General features: G+C 35.8%; 1 protein-coding gene across 1 annotated transcript; it reads right to left on the minus strand.

The window, feature by feature from the left end:
• Nucleotides 1-1345: 1345 nt before the first annotated feature.
• On the minus strand, nucleotides 1346-15397 carry LOC126871739 (G-protein coupled receptor dmsr-1). Its single transcript, XM_050630905.1, has 5 exons — nucleotides 15324-15397; nucleotides 13178-15110; nucleotides 4097-4205; nucleotides 3805-3989; nucleotides 1346-3502 (listed from the first exon to the last, which is right to left on the minus strand). The coding sequence occupies exons 2-5, from the start codon at nucleotides 13765-13767 to the stop codon at nucleotides 3094-3096; spliced, it is 1293 nt and encodes a 430-aa protein (XP_050486862.1). The 5' UTR covers nucleotides 13768-15110; nucleotides 15324-15397; the 3' UTR covers nucleotides 1346-3093.
• Between the last annotated feature and the right edge of the window lie 1254 nt (nucleotides 15398-16651).

Genomic DNA, 16651 nt, shown 5'->3' on the forward strand with positions numbered 1-16651 from the left:
CAACCATACGACCAAGTTTAACGGTTATTTTATCACTTTTCTTTTAACAGAACAAACTATGTACCCCAAAACTAGAGTCCGCCAAGAGGATAACGAACGTGCTTTACTTCAATCGCATGACGTCTCTTTCTAATCGTAATTGACTACGTTATGTAAGGAGCATCATGTTCTTGGCAACTTTGAGACACTGATGAAGAATCTAAATTAAACGCATTACGATAAGATGAAGTTTTAAAACTAATTATATGGAAATTAAATGAAGTTAATCATGAATTGGGAGCATATTAAAGTTGGGAATGTGCATAAATTCTGTGCACAAAATTTTTAATTACGAAATAAAGATATTTTTTATAAGGAAAAAGAATATTGCCGAGAGAAACATGCGAATGTTGCAAGTTAGTGTAAAAATAAAAATAATAAAAATTCTTTCGTGAATTTCCTCGTTGCTTTCGAAATATATAAAATGAAAAAGAAATGCTATAAAATTGTAATTAGCCGACGCTAGTTCGACAAGTTTTATATTCTTCGAAGCATTCTTCTCGTTGATACGTCGACAATAATAGATACATATCGAGCAATTCAGTTACTCATTTTTGAAAAGATGCAATTTTTTAGAATATTAGTCATTCGATGGTCCTCTTTTATACACATAAATTTGTTCACATTCCGAATATTCATAGCGCAATAGAGAAAGCTCGAGAAGGGAGCGATGATTTACATAATTGACTATCTGCGTGTATGAATGTAATGCGGTTTGCTCTACGGTTTTGATTATGTCAGCCGCCGCGCCACATCATTCGTACATGGCATACATATGTATTTACTTGCATGCCACTTGAGATATAAAATCGATTTAATCTTCTAATTATTTTCCAGTAATTAACTATTTGTCTCCGACTTTACAGTCGTTCCAACAAATTCGTCCCTCTTTAATTACCAATTGGCATTCATTAACCAGAGATGATCGTATGTAGAACGATAATAGTTCAACAGTCGAATATCATCCACGAAGGAGTGAGAAATGTTAAAAGATTGGAAATAACGATCGAAAGATCTTTTTATGCTTTTTCTCTGTTGAAATGTCAGGATACCCTTTAACATCGTATATTTTAATCGCGTTCTTCTATCATTCTCAAAAATAAAGATTTAAAAAAGTTAATTTACCGTAGAGTCGATAAAAATGAAAATGTGACAACTTTCGGCGAGAGTATTTAAAGAGCAAATCAGGGTAGATATTTAATCGATGGGAAATTTTATGAAGAAGAATATATTCTATTGATTTATGATTTATATTAAGCTATTTTGGAATTCGTAATCGTGAACAGGAAAATAGAGAGGCACTACGATCAGTACAGAAACGTTTATTCGTAATCTATATATAATTTATAAACAATATGTCGTCGGCGTTTACAATGGAAAGGGTATAGACTTTTAGCTGGGCTTAATAGCCAAAAATCTATCGATCCCTTTTCGTTTCATATAAAATCATACAAGAACAAATATTATCGCCGTGGCTTTTCTTGATTACATATTTACAAATTTTATTTATGTGTAACTGTATTACACACACACACACACACACACACACACACACACACATATGTATATATTTTTATTAGCATGTTATACGTATATATTACCATATCGTACATTAATTATGTTAATTACTACAACTCCTAATAACAATCTTAGTAAATTATCGCGCATACATATATTTAAACGCCAGTGTATTTGTAATTCACAGTGGTCGTTCGTTGTCAAGTGTCCAGCATTAATACACCATCGTTTCCTTTCTTATCTGGTGTGGTACATAATTTATTGAACGAAGTTGTTTGACGATATTTGTTTGGCAAATGAACTCATGTAATTCCAATGAAAACTTAATTTTAACAAAAACGTACATTGCAGCAGTGCCCATAATGCGTGTATTAACAAATTATTTGGAATTATTGGTACAAATAATAAATAAATGCAAACAAGTGACAAATAGATATTGATAAATCATGTCACGCATTTATTTTCGAACGTCCTGCCGTTAAATCGTTTTGTTTTTAACTTGCTATAATTATTATCCAAATAATAAGTACCTTCTCTCGCATGTGTCCATTTTCGTAATATTAACATCGTCGAATAAAATTATTGCGTATTCGATGAGATGTGATAAATGGTAAAAAACGTGGCGTAGGGAATAAAATACATGAACGTAATTATTATTTCTTATCGAGTTCCTCTGTGCTTCATTTGGAGGAAGTTTAACACAAGATTAAGCTTACTTTGGTCTTAACAAATCTGCCATTCGCAGCAATGCTCGAAAGTTAAACGGGAGTTCAATTGATTTTAAGTCCCTCGAGCCCCCAGCTAGGTCTTGAACTTTCGGTATTTGTCCTCAATGGAACAACAAATCCTATTATGTTCTACTATTCAAGGTTCTTCTCTTATTTACGCATTGTATCTGTACAAAACATTTCTATACTCTCTATCCTCTCTTCGACTTTCAGAACAAGGTTGTTGTATATTGTACAATAACATCGACATTACAAACACAGTGCTTTACGATTTCGGAAAATCATGTACGTATCTAGATACAAGGGTATTCGTTTAGACAATCAGTTTATTATTGAAAAACGCGGTTCCGTTGAAAACGTAAGACGATTAATATTAACAATTTAACGTGATACTTTACAATTTCTCCTCGCTTAATTCTTATTAATCCCTTTATTTGCAAAACTTACTTAATAACTTCAATAATTATTAGTTGCCGATATCATAAATCGTCGATTTAGAAGCTTCAAATAACGAACCGTTTTATATCTTGCGTAGAGATCGGATGATACAAATTTAAGCGAAACACGTTACGAGCACTACTTGGAGTGTCATTATGTGAATGACATTTAAGGAAAATACTTTACCTACCCTTTTATTTTAAGGAGCGGTTCACTTTACCAACTCCGTAATTTACTATTTTCCCAGTAACTGTGCTTAAGCCGAGCTTCTCTTAGAAGTATTAAAATCAAAAAATACGACGTTTCTAGTTAACTTCAGAAAGATATGCAGCCTCTAGAGACGCGTGGTCTGTAGACCCTTTAGCCTACATCATACGTAAGTGCTCTGTACATCTGTTTGCTGCGTGGCGGGCTGCCATTTCTTCATGATCCTAGGCTTGAACAGGTGACCAAAAGTGGTACGGAATTGTCTAGACATAGAGCAATAGAGGATGAAATTAATAGCGCCATTTAGCAGGGCAAGGATGTCCATTACTTCGCCGAAATTATGATAGCAGTTGCGAAAGAAACAGTCGCCCAGGACGCCAGACAAAAGACCCAGAATGCCCTGAGGGATCTCTGTGACTAAGAACAAGAGTAACACGGCAACGAGCATCTTGGTTGTTCTGTCTGCTCTTTTCTCAGATTTGCTTGGCCTCCTTGGTACTGACCCATTGCCCATAGTGCCGGCGTTCTTGCATTGATTGTAACTCTTCAAGGCCTGCTTCCTCCCTTTTGCTCTGGAACATGATTCGAATCGATAAACAGCTTTCTTTAATCGTCATTTGTTTCTTTAATCAAAATTCTTTCCTTTAATCGGAATATTTTACGTGGGTAGGATTAACAAGTTAAATAAAGTGAAACTGATCGATCGAGCAACAAATTGGATCAGTTCCGCTGTATATACTTTAATGTAGCGAATTTCTTTTTGTGCGAGGAATGAATAAAGAAAGTAGGGCAAGCACCGTAAAATTTCTATTTCGTACTATTGGACAATAAATTGTAATTTACGTTTGATACGAAGTTACTGCTGTTAGATTACCTGTAAAGAGCTTTTATCAACCAGCAGCTAATGACGGTAAGTATGACGCAGGGTAAAAGCTTCACGACCACTCCTAGCACCCAGAAATTTAGCTGATAGAAGAAGTCTTTGTGCTGCGAGTAGTCCGCGTCGACTGTATATGCAATTTCCAGGGTGCCATTCTCGTTCACCGCTTGTCTTCTTATCTGTCAATCGAGGGTTCAAAAAATATTTGAATAAGTGCTTGAATTTCACTCAAAGGCTAAGCCTTTTAATCAAAGAGCCAATTTTTTAACTTAATTTATGTACTTACTCCGAATACGAGATAGCTCGGAGCACAGGCAACAAATGGGGCCAGAAAACTGCTCCATAGAGCCGTTTTGCAACGAGCCGCTGTACACCAGGAATTGTACTGTGGAAACCTGTGATAACAAAAGAACAATGCGTTTCATACCGAAGCTAACAAAATTAGTCTTCTATTCTGCCAACGGTATTCCTGCTTTTCTCATTTCTCATCGCCCATTTTTATGAATATTTCAAACGTTTCGTAACTGGGAAAATTATATCAACTTATTTAAATCATATTAATTATTTATGCAAATGAAGTACTCGACGATGTTCGTAGTTGTACCGTTAAAGGAACAACGTTCTTTCATTTGTTTCCTTAACTCGCGCTTATCTTACAAGACAGAGGAATGTATACTCCGTAGTCGGAACGCAACAACTGACCTGCAAAGGAAAATTGTTCGAGCGGAGATCAGTTAGACTGAAATTTAAGTTTTAAGTTTTGTCGATGTTATACGTAAAACAGAAACGATTAACTTATGAACTGATTTTTATTCAAATACTTTCGTCGAGTCCTTAGCTCCTGTTAAGCGTCCCTATCGATTCTTCGCCTTGTCTTAAACGCAGATTTCTTTGTTTCATTAGCCGTTGTTGAATTCATTTATAACGGTGAAGTAATTCAAAAGTTCTTTTGGTGTTTTAAACAAGAGATCCAACCATTTAACGTGCATAATTGAAAGAATTAATCAAAGGGTTCGTGAAATCAGATATCGATCCACTTTATTTCATAGTATAGCAGTTGTGATTGTTCTTCGAGCTTTCGAGTTTCAAAATACTTATCGTTAGTCGAGAGTTTGTTCAATTGATCAAAAGTAGTGGAACTCAAAGGGATTTTAATTCGATCTTTGATCGAACCGTATCATTAAGATGTTGATGTCAACTTAAATTGTCACAAGTAACGTGTCAAAGGTTCGTTTTATTCGCTTGGTTTCCCATGGAAGTCAAATTCAGAGTTAACAGAGGAAACGGCTTCTTTAGAAGAAGAAGAAAAGAATTTGAAAGCGATCTGACGGAACAGGTCGGTTTCGTAACTTTAATTTCATCTGATCGGAACTGACATCCGCCAGAAAAATGAAACTACCGTGAAATATGGTCCTTGAGGTACATATAGCTGAGGTAACAACGAATGGAATCGATATTTTCTTGATCTATACCGCGTATTATCGTTGTAACCCCCTTATCACCTTTCACTTCCTTTTTCACAGTTCTTCACAAAGCAACGATTTGTTTCTGCATCACTTGGAACGATCCGAATACTTGACAAGAACGTGCTGCTTTGATTGTAGAATATTAAAAGTGAAAAAAGTGATCAACGATTTGGAATTAAAACTCGACGCGCTTTTTTCCTATGCACTCTTTGAATTCGACAATTTAAAAAATCCAATTTGTTTAAATTGATTTCGCGTTTCAACCTGTTACCAGCTGTCGATTACAGTACGCACATAGTCGTGTGAATTTCAAATACTATGACATCGAAGTTTCGAAAGCCTGTACTGTTAAATTTCGCAAGTGACGGAATGAATGTATCTGATACATATCCAATTTTCAGCTATCGAATTGAGGCTATATCTTTCCTATTTCATTAACATTTATCTCGTTTTTATCCATTGGAACTGTTTCAAGAGCATTGATCATCTAGTAATGAAAGTTTATTGCTCGTTTCTAAATTATCAAGAATCTTAATGATATATGTTCCAACGTAACTGTATAATAATTTCTTACAGAAGAAGTTTCGGATAACGTTATTTAATATTTCCGATATTTTCTCGTTCACCTGAACAGAAGAGTGGTAAATGGGAGAAATGATTGGAGGTAATTTTCCATTATTTGTTATCGAAGAGTTTTGTCATGCTCAATTATTTTGTCATTTAATCACCATTCTGTGTTCAAGCATATGCGCGTAATTGTATTATTTAAAAGTTACTCGTCACGTATAGTCGTTTTATCGGGATACGATTAATGCCGCTTTGAAATGCAAAATACCACATAAAATATCAGGTACTCAAATATCAAAAGCAACAAAGAGAATGAATGGTCGCTATGGACATTGTACATTGTATGTCGTATCACATTTTTAGATCAATAACTTTGTAGTTCTACCTCAGCCCGTAAAGTTTCTAGTTCTCATCTATTATTCGCATATATTTATGACAATTTTTAGATATTCAAGAAACTCGGAGATTGTTTTTGTTCGAGAGTATCTTCGAATTTATCTGTTTTTCGTTTGAAAATTTTACTTTATCACTTCGTCCTTTGGAATTCCTTTTTTTTATGGTAATGATCACTGTTTCTATTACATCGATGTTTTAATTTAAGTCTTCGGTACATAGGATACAATACAGGCCTCTCAAAGCGAAAATGAGACAATTACCATGATATTGGTAGAATCCGTATATGCATTTCTATACAACAAACTTCGTTAGGCAAAGAATGAATATTCCTTTTTTTTCCATTAATTTAGAATTGTCCCAGAGGAACGACTTATTAGAGAAATTTCCAAGAGTTCCTTTGAAACTCGGATGTTTTGCCTCTATTCTATATTATTCTTCGTTAGTTATGAAATAACTACATGTGGCATTAATTAACTAGCGAAAGAGGAGGGAATTTCTTTGAGAGGGACGTACTAAAAATTTTGGGAAACTAATGACGTTGTGAAAGGAAAATATAATTATCATTATGACGCTGAACTCTCTTGGCATCTGTCTGACTCTAAACATTTTCTTCACTTACGCTCGAAATGAATGAACCTTTAAACAAAATTTAAGGAAAAATGTTTGAAGGCTATTCTAAAATTTCTACAGTTTCAGGATGGAATGATAAAGGCGATTCTGACGTTTCTCATTAAATACTGAAGAGAGATTCTCATGGGAACGTCCTTTATAAGCATAGTATAAACAATTGTAAAAAGCTCGGTAGCATAGCCAGTGATGATATAGGTTAAATATTTCGCGAATTAAATTTTGTTTTTCCTTTGCTGGTTATGTAGCTTCAAAAATACGTTTTTGCTTGTACGCTACTTATCATCGACCGCGCTACTTTTTTCGCAAAAAGGCAACTGTGCGCATGACAGATCCGCGAACTTATCCGTTCCAATTCGACCAGAACACTAGAAGCACTTTAGAATCGTGCAATATTAATGGATCTTACCAAGCAAATCATAATAATTAGAAATATATTCGATTGTACGTCAGAGAATAAATTGCAGTAACTGAAACAACTAATGTGTTGTGCATATTCTCCCACGCTACTGTTCCGTGTCATGAGCATTAATAGGTATATTATGCGGAACATAAACAGAGATTAGTTACGTTATAAACATTTTGTGAAAGGCGAGGGAATGATATAGATACATTTTAAAATAAAAATGCAATTAAATTAAATACTTAAATAATGAGGAAGATAATTTCAATTCAAATAGAAATTCGATATTATCCATGAAACATATTCGATCATAAATTTCCAATATTCCGAGAAAACAATAACGAAAAGCGAAACGATGTAATTAAATACAAATAGAGAAAACCGATTAACGATCGCGCGGATATATTATCGAGATATTGAGGAACAGATTATTTTCTTGAAATTTCCTATAAATTCTAATATTATCTCCATTTTCTATTTTCCCCATAGTAAATGACGTATAGGTGCGCATGGATCGATTTGATACTCTTTTTGTTCTCACTTTTTATCACGTTATTTAAAGCAGCCTTGCCGCGTTTCATCTCGGTCAAATATTTCTCCATCGTCTATCGTTACTACATCTTCTTTGTCAATAATACATCGATCGAATGGAGTGACTCTGGAGTGCAGGAAAGCACGGGAACGTGCTTTTTATTTCCTCTTTTTCCATTGCACGTCGTTCCTGTGGAGATGGAACGTTAAGGAGAAGGAGAGAAGTCAATGCGCGAAAAAGTACAGCTTCTGACAAAATCCTTAATGGGATTAAATATCAAAATACTGCATCAGTGATCGGTAGAGACCACTGTTTGTTTCCTCCTTGTTTTCCCGTCAGGTATTTCTATTAATACATTCTATCTTTGTTCCAAACGCGAACGGTTTAAAGATTCTTTCGTGTTGATTTCACCGACTCGTTGCACAATTCTGTCACACTCTCTGATTCAATATTTGTACAGGTGTAGGATGATGGAAACTCTGACGTATTTGGCATCGTGCTTAATGTAACGAGTTTCCAAGCGTGGCTACTATTGTAAAAAGAAACTATTCAGCGTTTAGTTAGACGATACAATACTGTTCAATGCATCACAATCCAGGTATTCATCTATTCGTAAAATCGGAATTTCGTCTGCTTGTGTGGAAAGAAATTCTAATTACTTAATTATATAACAGTTTCTCAGTGTGATTTAAAAACTAGAGACCAATAATTGGGTTAATTTATTGAAATATTCCTGACAGATATAAAATTTTATCTCGCAACAAAAAAGGTAGGAGAAAATTATCCGATTCTGTGCAAAGTCATTTTAATATTTAGATAGTGTATTTACTTTACCGATGTATTTTGATTATTTCATAAAGAATGAAAGCATCGCGTCAGCTGCTCCCCACGGCTGCTTTAATTTAGAAATCAGTAATACGAGCCATTCGAGAAATTGTCTTCGTGCAAGAACTCGAGAAAACGAGAAAAATGAAGCGTAATGTTCCTCTGTGAAACGTCATGCAGATGCCTTATTTGCGCGAGCAAATGGTCCAGTTGCCAGTAAAATTGCGGCAAGTGTACTTCGTTAAAGAAAAAATATCTCTGTAGCGATGAGAACGATCTACTTTAGCAGAATTATGCATCTCGTATCCTTTAGTTATCATTCGATCCTTTGCTCGATATCTCTTGTCACACTGTTACTCAGATACACGAAAGATTGTTGAATGCAAGTTTTGCTATACATAGCGAAATATATCAATTACAATACTAAAGAACGCAACAACTTTTATTCATTCGATAGGTACTTTTTATTAGAGGCATTGTGTAATTTAGTATCTTGTAAATCGATTTAGCAATCGGCACCGTTCTCAGATAATAATCCCTTTCCGTGTTATCATGATAGTGTGCTACAATTTTATTCGGGATATCAGTTCATCGTACAGGATGTTTTAGAACGAGTGATAGGTTATTCTACATGCGAAAATAAAATCGAAAAATAGAATATTTAAAGCTTCTTTCAATACACGTGCATGTGTTTTCCAAAGATTTTATTTGATATGTTTAATTTTGCATATACTGGTAGAATAACCTGATAGTCAGAACTGGTGTTATTTCGAAAGTGATAATTGCGGTATCACGCTAAAGTATATCGAAGTATACTCTAGTTCCGAATATATTCTTTGTGGTTCTACGATGAATTCCAAGCGTGTTATGGAATTAGTTTTTAATTTACGTTCACTTTTCTACTGTCGCAAAAATAGTGCTAGAACGCTAGTATCGAACGATCGATACGGTTTAAGTGCATACACGAACGTATTTAATCTCTTTTCAGCAACTCTATAAATAAAGTTTTGATGCTCAATTATTTTAATGGTGCCCAAATATTTTATTTAATTGCTTGTATCAAAATTGTTTTTTTCTTTCAGTGGAATTAAATAAAAAACTGTTTTTGTAGCAGAGAAAAAGTGGAACCTGGGTGAACGATTTATTGAATTACTCTACCATATAAATATTATAAAGAGTACTTTATTTTCAATATTTTATATATTTTTAAATTTTTCACACATAGATGAACATCTGCAGTGTAATTACCATTTTTAAAAACGAAGTAAATTCAACAATGGCCATTGCATCAATTCGTTTTGACATCACAAACATGTAATTGGAATACAGTTACTAAGTTAAAAATTGTGGGGTGTGATTGTTATTGAAAGACCTCAGGCATTCTATTCACTCATTCACGTTCTTCCACGAATGGAAAAATCCTATATTTTTCATTTAAAGTCACAAATATTAAATAATTCCTGACCCAATTCGTATGGTTTCGTATTAATCGAGGAAATTACTTACTAAGTAAAATTTGAATTCAAGTGAAAAACATTAATTCAGAACGAAATATTTTACTCACGAAATCCACGTGATTAGATTTGATTCCAGATTAAACCTCTGGCTGTAACATTTTCCAAAGATAATCGCGGAAAATCGCGGGAGTCTCAACGGCGCACTGAAACGAGACAGTAATACAAAATCATCTAGCAAATATTCAACTGACCTGATATTTTCTTCGTGTGTTTGTTGGACATAACATTTGTGTAACTTCTGCAAACTAAGCATGCTTTTCTTTCAACCAGAATTGCCCTTTCTCCTAGTTTGTGTCTCTTTCGACGTGTTCCCATTTATTCACATTGTACTTTATTACTTAGGCCATTTCGTTTATTTGTGAAACTCTATTCTATTTAATATTTCATTCAATTTTTAATGAGCATACGTTAAAGCTCCTATGATCGAACCAAAAGATCATTAACATTAAAACTATCAGAGTTTAATGTATACTTCGATATATTATACACAAATGATTATAATTAAAGCGATAATTCCTCACTCTCGAATAACGTAGAACCATAGCGGATCTGATCTTCGTCTTTAAAATCCTCAATCAGTTAGTTCATGCCCATTAGAAGAAGGAGGCAACTTCTCCATATCGCTTCATATCTGACTAGCTTAGGTATTCATAACTTCGATCGCATCAATAGACCTTGTTCAACTGCGAACGGTACTCAACTTTGTTCAACTGTCAATTTTTTTCACAGATCCGTTATCTCTTTTAAAGCAATCATGGTATCTCAAATGAAGCTGTAAAAATCGTTAGCGCTCGTTCTTCTTTTTATCCCAGTTCATGTACTCATGTGTCCGATACCAAAGTAATGCCCGTTAAATAAACAACGACACGGATGGCTATATTTGTTTAATAATTGAAAAACAAAAAGTCTAACGTTAAAAGTTGTTACTTGCGTCTATTGCTATCTAAGTCAACACAATCCAACTTTTACTCGCGACATAAAATGAATTTTTTCCATTCTAGAGATTTTTCACACGATGATTTTCTGTTTTGGGACCAACATGACTGAAGGACGATTACATCCCAGTACTGTAACTTTGTTACATTACTTTCTTCTTCCTCTAGTGACCACATATGGCGGATAGAATCATGTAAAGAGTCTTAACCGTAGAATGAACCGGCCTCATCGAGCGACGATTAATTGATAAAGATTTCATTATCGATCATATTGTATCGTATTGTATCATTTCTGGGAATATCGGAACGGGAATATGATAATATGCTTTGTCTTTGACAAATGAACATGTCTTGAATACAGATGCGTCAAACGGGTTGTTCATCGTTTCGCGAAATTATCTTGTTAGTTAGCATTGATAAATCGGTCGATCTGCTAATTTTCAATCGGGCTTATGATCGGCACGAGTAATGACGGTTTAACATGAATATGTACGCTGACGTATACTAAACGCTGATTGAATTTTGATAGAATGACATACGTGATAGATTTTCAGGGAAGTATACGATAAAAATGGATAATCCGCTTCGTAGATTGTTATGCTCCATATATATCTCGTGGATTTTCGTGTTCGAGAATTTAGAGAAAGGTTATGAGAACAGCTGCACATGGATTAAATGTTTCTCAAAATTGAATATGACGTATTTTATGTGTGAGGATTCTAGTTTCGTGTCATGTACCGCAAGGATATGAAGTTGATTGGTGTAAGATGTTTCTTGAACTTAATGATCATTTGAGGCTTGGAAGAAAATCCAATCAGTAACGGAAAGTTTGATACTTAAGACGAGAAACTTCAAGATGGTAATCTATAGTAACTGATAGTTGGTAAATTACTTTGTTCTCTCCAACGAAGATTAATTATTACAAAATTGGTCCATTTACGATATTTCCTGGGCAATTTTCTTTGAGAAACAAAGACATCCGACCAACTGAAAGCTTGCCGCGACCTAACTAACCAACATCAATTCAAACTTTGGCTCGAAAGTAGGTGATATCAAATGCAAAAGTTAACAAGTCAAAAATTAATCCAATGAGGAAGCACTCGCGTTATGGACTACCGGTCGTGAAATCAGATCTTAAAAGTTACAACTTTATTCTCTACGACTTTGTATATTCGTTTGCCCTGCTTCATTTCCTCGAATTTATTTAGGGCTTCGGTATCGTCGTCACTTCTGAATTGATAACAGAACGAAATTTCGCTCGTATACACGTGGAAGTCGATTTTTAAAGAAAATCGAGAAACAGTTATTTATCGTAAACAATTTCCTTAGTTTTTTGAATTCTGTAAAAGAGATATCAGGAGTTTCTTGGATTTCGATTAACGAAAGTTTCTTGTCTCAATGGAAGTAGTTTCGTCGATAAAAAAAGGGTTTTATGAACCGATGAGGGAGATTTGAACCTCCAGGGGGTCTATAAGGTTAGCTTCTAACTTACAGGGTCCTGATAACATCAATCTTGATTCGTGAGATTTAATGCAGAAGATTTATAAATGGTAGAGTTCAACGAAGTCCTAAACTTGGTAGCCATTGAATCAATTGTAGAAGTTGAGAGAATTCTTATGCTTAAAGGACTAACTTACTTTCTTCATCGTACTGTATCGTACGAAGGATGCGAACATCTAGCGTATCGAAAACCGATATACCGTTTACAATATTTATTCCGATCGATGTGTAGGTATGTGTATCCGGACGTTCTGTTTCCGATCCTACAAGAGCTTTTGCTCCATTCCTTAAGCTTTACTTTTATCAGATTCAAAATCCGTTAGTCGTAAATTTTTGTTTTGTTGTCTCAGCTCGGTGCGTGTTTGCAAGGTAGTTACTAAATGCAAAAGGACCTGGCAATTGCACGCGGCAATATACATTTCTCGTCTTGAACACGGTACCGAATTCTATAGCACGGTAACGGAGACGAAGTAAAGCATCCGCAGAACCAGACCTTAATCAGGACAGCAGTAACCTAAGCGGAAACCGCTGGGCATGTAATTTGAAATTCGTGCCCGCTCCGTTCAATAAAGCGGTTGCTGGATCGGAATCCTACTCACCTAATAGCGATGTACCTCCAAACGGCTAGCGTGAGCGTGATGGCGATGCTGATGGTGTGCAGCAACTGCGTGAAGTGCATGTGGAACAGTACGAACACTGCCCAACCATAAGGAAATATCTGCCTCTTTGGTAGCACGATGTACATATAAATAGCGAACGGAATGTACTCGAGCATTACGAGCATATCGGCCGTTGCTAGACCAGTAAGGATTCGATTTATGGGCGCCGTTACCATGTCTTTCCTTGTTAGGACGACGATATTTAACATGTTGGCCAGGGTACCGAACAGACACACTATCAATGCCGCGTAGCCATGATAATTCTTGTATTCGAGCGCCAGATCTCGAACTGTGCCGTTACAGTAGCAACCAATCTGGTCGTTGCTCGTTTTATAGTTGGTTAGATTGCCAAGAAAGTTTTTCGCGTAATCGATATCTTCGACCGTGATATTCATACTAAGCAAAATGTTTGTATAGTTATTCGGCCGACTCATGGTGTTTATATGGTGCAATAGGAACCTCAGACGTTGTAACGTTGCGTTCAGGTTCATACGGTACCAGGTGTTTTCGTAGTGTGTGGGATAGGGCATCGCATTTCAAGGGATAGCTGCATCGTTGCTTCTCTTAGCTACTCTTAGCTGCTCTTGCTGTTTGGTCACGTACAGCGTTTATCTATTATGGACTTTCGATATCTAATCATTTCTATAGAACAGGGATGAGTCTGATATATCGCTCCAAAGGATATTCTCTTCTTCCGGCAATAAGTCACACTACACTGGTGGAATTTTTTAATAAGCGGCAGCTGGTCTACCAGCATTTTTCGAACTATTCATGACAAATAGAACGTAATAACGCGGTATCGATATGGTGGACATATAGATGAGGAATTTTTTATTACTTTTGCATTCGAATGGTCTCTTATTGTTTTCGTGGAGGATGTATCCTCGCACGGATTACAAACTTTCTTTTCTATCGTGGTAAGTTACTTCACTGGGCATCAACTCGTATTTATCATAGTCGCACGCGAGAACTTTACAATTCAAAGAAACGTGTGTTCAATTTATGGTGCTCTGGAAATGCATTCAGGGATGCGACTCACGTGGCCGAGAATTTGTCTCTCACCCTACTGAACGTCGTTCTCGAAGAGCACGGTATCCTTTTAACTTTTCTTTTCGCCAAAGGGGAACCAGTTCCCTCCTTTCCACAACATATTGCTATCGATTTCACATAGAATTCAGAAAAATGTCTTTGAGAACTGAAACTCGTAGATATTCGTAGGAATATCTCAGAGATATTCGGTGCAACGCTGTTAGATGTTTGAAGGCCGTCTGCTGTTGTTGTTCCACGTTTCGAAATTTTAATTTTGTAATTTGCGTTCTTCGCATATACTTAGATTTTCCATTAGATCTCGCAACATTTTTCCTCTTTTGTGACTTGGACTACCAACGATCCGCTCTCAGCTGAAGGAATTTTCTTTGCGATTTGGCTTCTTTGTAATCTTCTCCCTGGTGACGTTCCACTCGCGTTCCACAAATCAGTTCAAGGTTCTTCATTCACCGTGGCTCATTCCTTCGATAGGATTTATTTTTACGAGTTCCACCAGGCTTTTTCTGACCAATTCATCCATTTCATCGATCGTTTTTTCCCGTTCAACATATTTTTCAAACATTCTTTTGGGAAACCGGTCACCTTCAACCCTCTTAGAACAGACGTCCTGTGTTCGAAGCTTTACCCGGTTCTTCCGTTCCTTTCACTCTCTTTATTCCTTTCTTTTATGACTCACCGGCTCCCTTTCTATTTACTTACTCAATTTTCTCCCAAAACACTTTACAGTCACGAAATCTTCAGATCAAAGGTAGTCACGCGTGGTGGTGTTTCCCTAACCCATGATATTATTTACGATTTCAACGCCAGTTCCTCCCAAGGGATAATCCTGCGAGACACGATCAAGGCATTAGCAGTGAATCTTGACGGATTGGAGCTTCTATAGCGACCGACGTTTCGTCAGTCGAAAATCGATTCCATAGATGGAATCGATGTCTTTTCCGCCTGTGATTTCGCTCATACGGCAATATTCCTCTCGAAACGTCAATAAAACACCCGATCCGAGTGGAAGATTATGGAATTCCGATCGAATAAATCTTACGCGATCTTCCACGATATCCTCTTCGATTTCTTCAGAACTCTTCAACGTAGATATTCCCAACAACCAGGACCTGAAACAGATCGTTCGATTTCGATCAAACGTTCGTATACAGGAGGAAAATGCTGACATTGTCTTTTTTTCTCCTTGCGATAACCAAGAGGTAGATATTCTAGCGATTGCCGATAGGAAATGGAAATAGATAAGTTAGTAAGATATCAGAATTCGTGGAATGTTCTAACGACTATCTAAATGCTAATTACAAGGAAGGTGTCTTGGCCTTGTGGTGGTAACTAGACTGCGAATATTTATATGCCTTTATAGAAAATTTAAATATAATATGATAGTAAAACTAGATGTTCCTTAAATTATTTCAAACTATTATCTTTACAATCTGGCTAATGACTAATCTCTATCGTGAAACTTTACTCTTTCGAATATTCTATATGCTTATGCTATATACTTTTCACAGAATTGAGTAGTTTGCTTCGTGTAAAGTGTATAAACTGAGTAAATGTTCGTAGATAGTCGTTGCTGCAAGGACCTAGTAATGAGAATTTGAGGCATGTGTTTGCGACGAAATAATAATTTCGTAAAACGAAAGAAGAGCACGGAGCGACGAACAGAAGCTAACGACACGTTAACATTGATTATTAATGTCCTTTATGCTTGTGTTATTTTGTGTGTCTTTACTAAATATTGTTTCAAATTCAGGGATGTTGAAGACTGAACTAGTTAACTGCGGAATTTGGTTTTACAAATCTCTCATGGGATTAGGTCATGAAATGCGTAAATAGATACAAGCGACGACGTGTATACTCGTCAAACGCAGTTAATTGGTGAAACGCTTAAATATTTACGACAAGATAGAATTTATATGAAAACGCGCTATTTAGTTCTGATAAGGGGATTGTTATTACAACGTGTATAAAAGCTGAAGATAATACGAATACATAATATGTGGGACACATTAACGGATGTTATATTTATTTCGTTAACGCAATGGAAAATTTCAGGATCGCAGTTTGTTATTCAAAAAAGGAAGAAGTTTGCAAAGCAAAGAAGTAGATTGATGGAAAAAACTTCAGATAGGACGAAACTTTCCAAACTGAAGAGCTTTGGAAATTGAGAAAGTAATCTTCTGGTCTGTTTGCATTTTTATAATAGCGAAGAATCCGTGTCTCCTTGGAAAATGTACACGTGCCGATTGCGACAGATTTTAACCTGCTTGTTCTCGTACTGAGTTCTAAAAGAGAAAGTCTTATGAACAATAATTTGGATGTTAGGAAAAAGAATGGAAAATAGAGATGGACTTTTGCGGCCGTTGATTA

This window comes from Bombus huntii, chromosome 12 (assembly GCF_024542735.1).
Source record: "Bombus huntii isolate Logan2020A chromosome 12, iyBomHunt1.1, whole genome shotgun sequence".
NCBI classification, from domain to species: Eukaryota; Metazoa; Arthropoda; class Insecta; order Hymenoptera; family Apidae; genus Bombus; species Bombus huntii.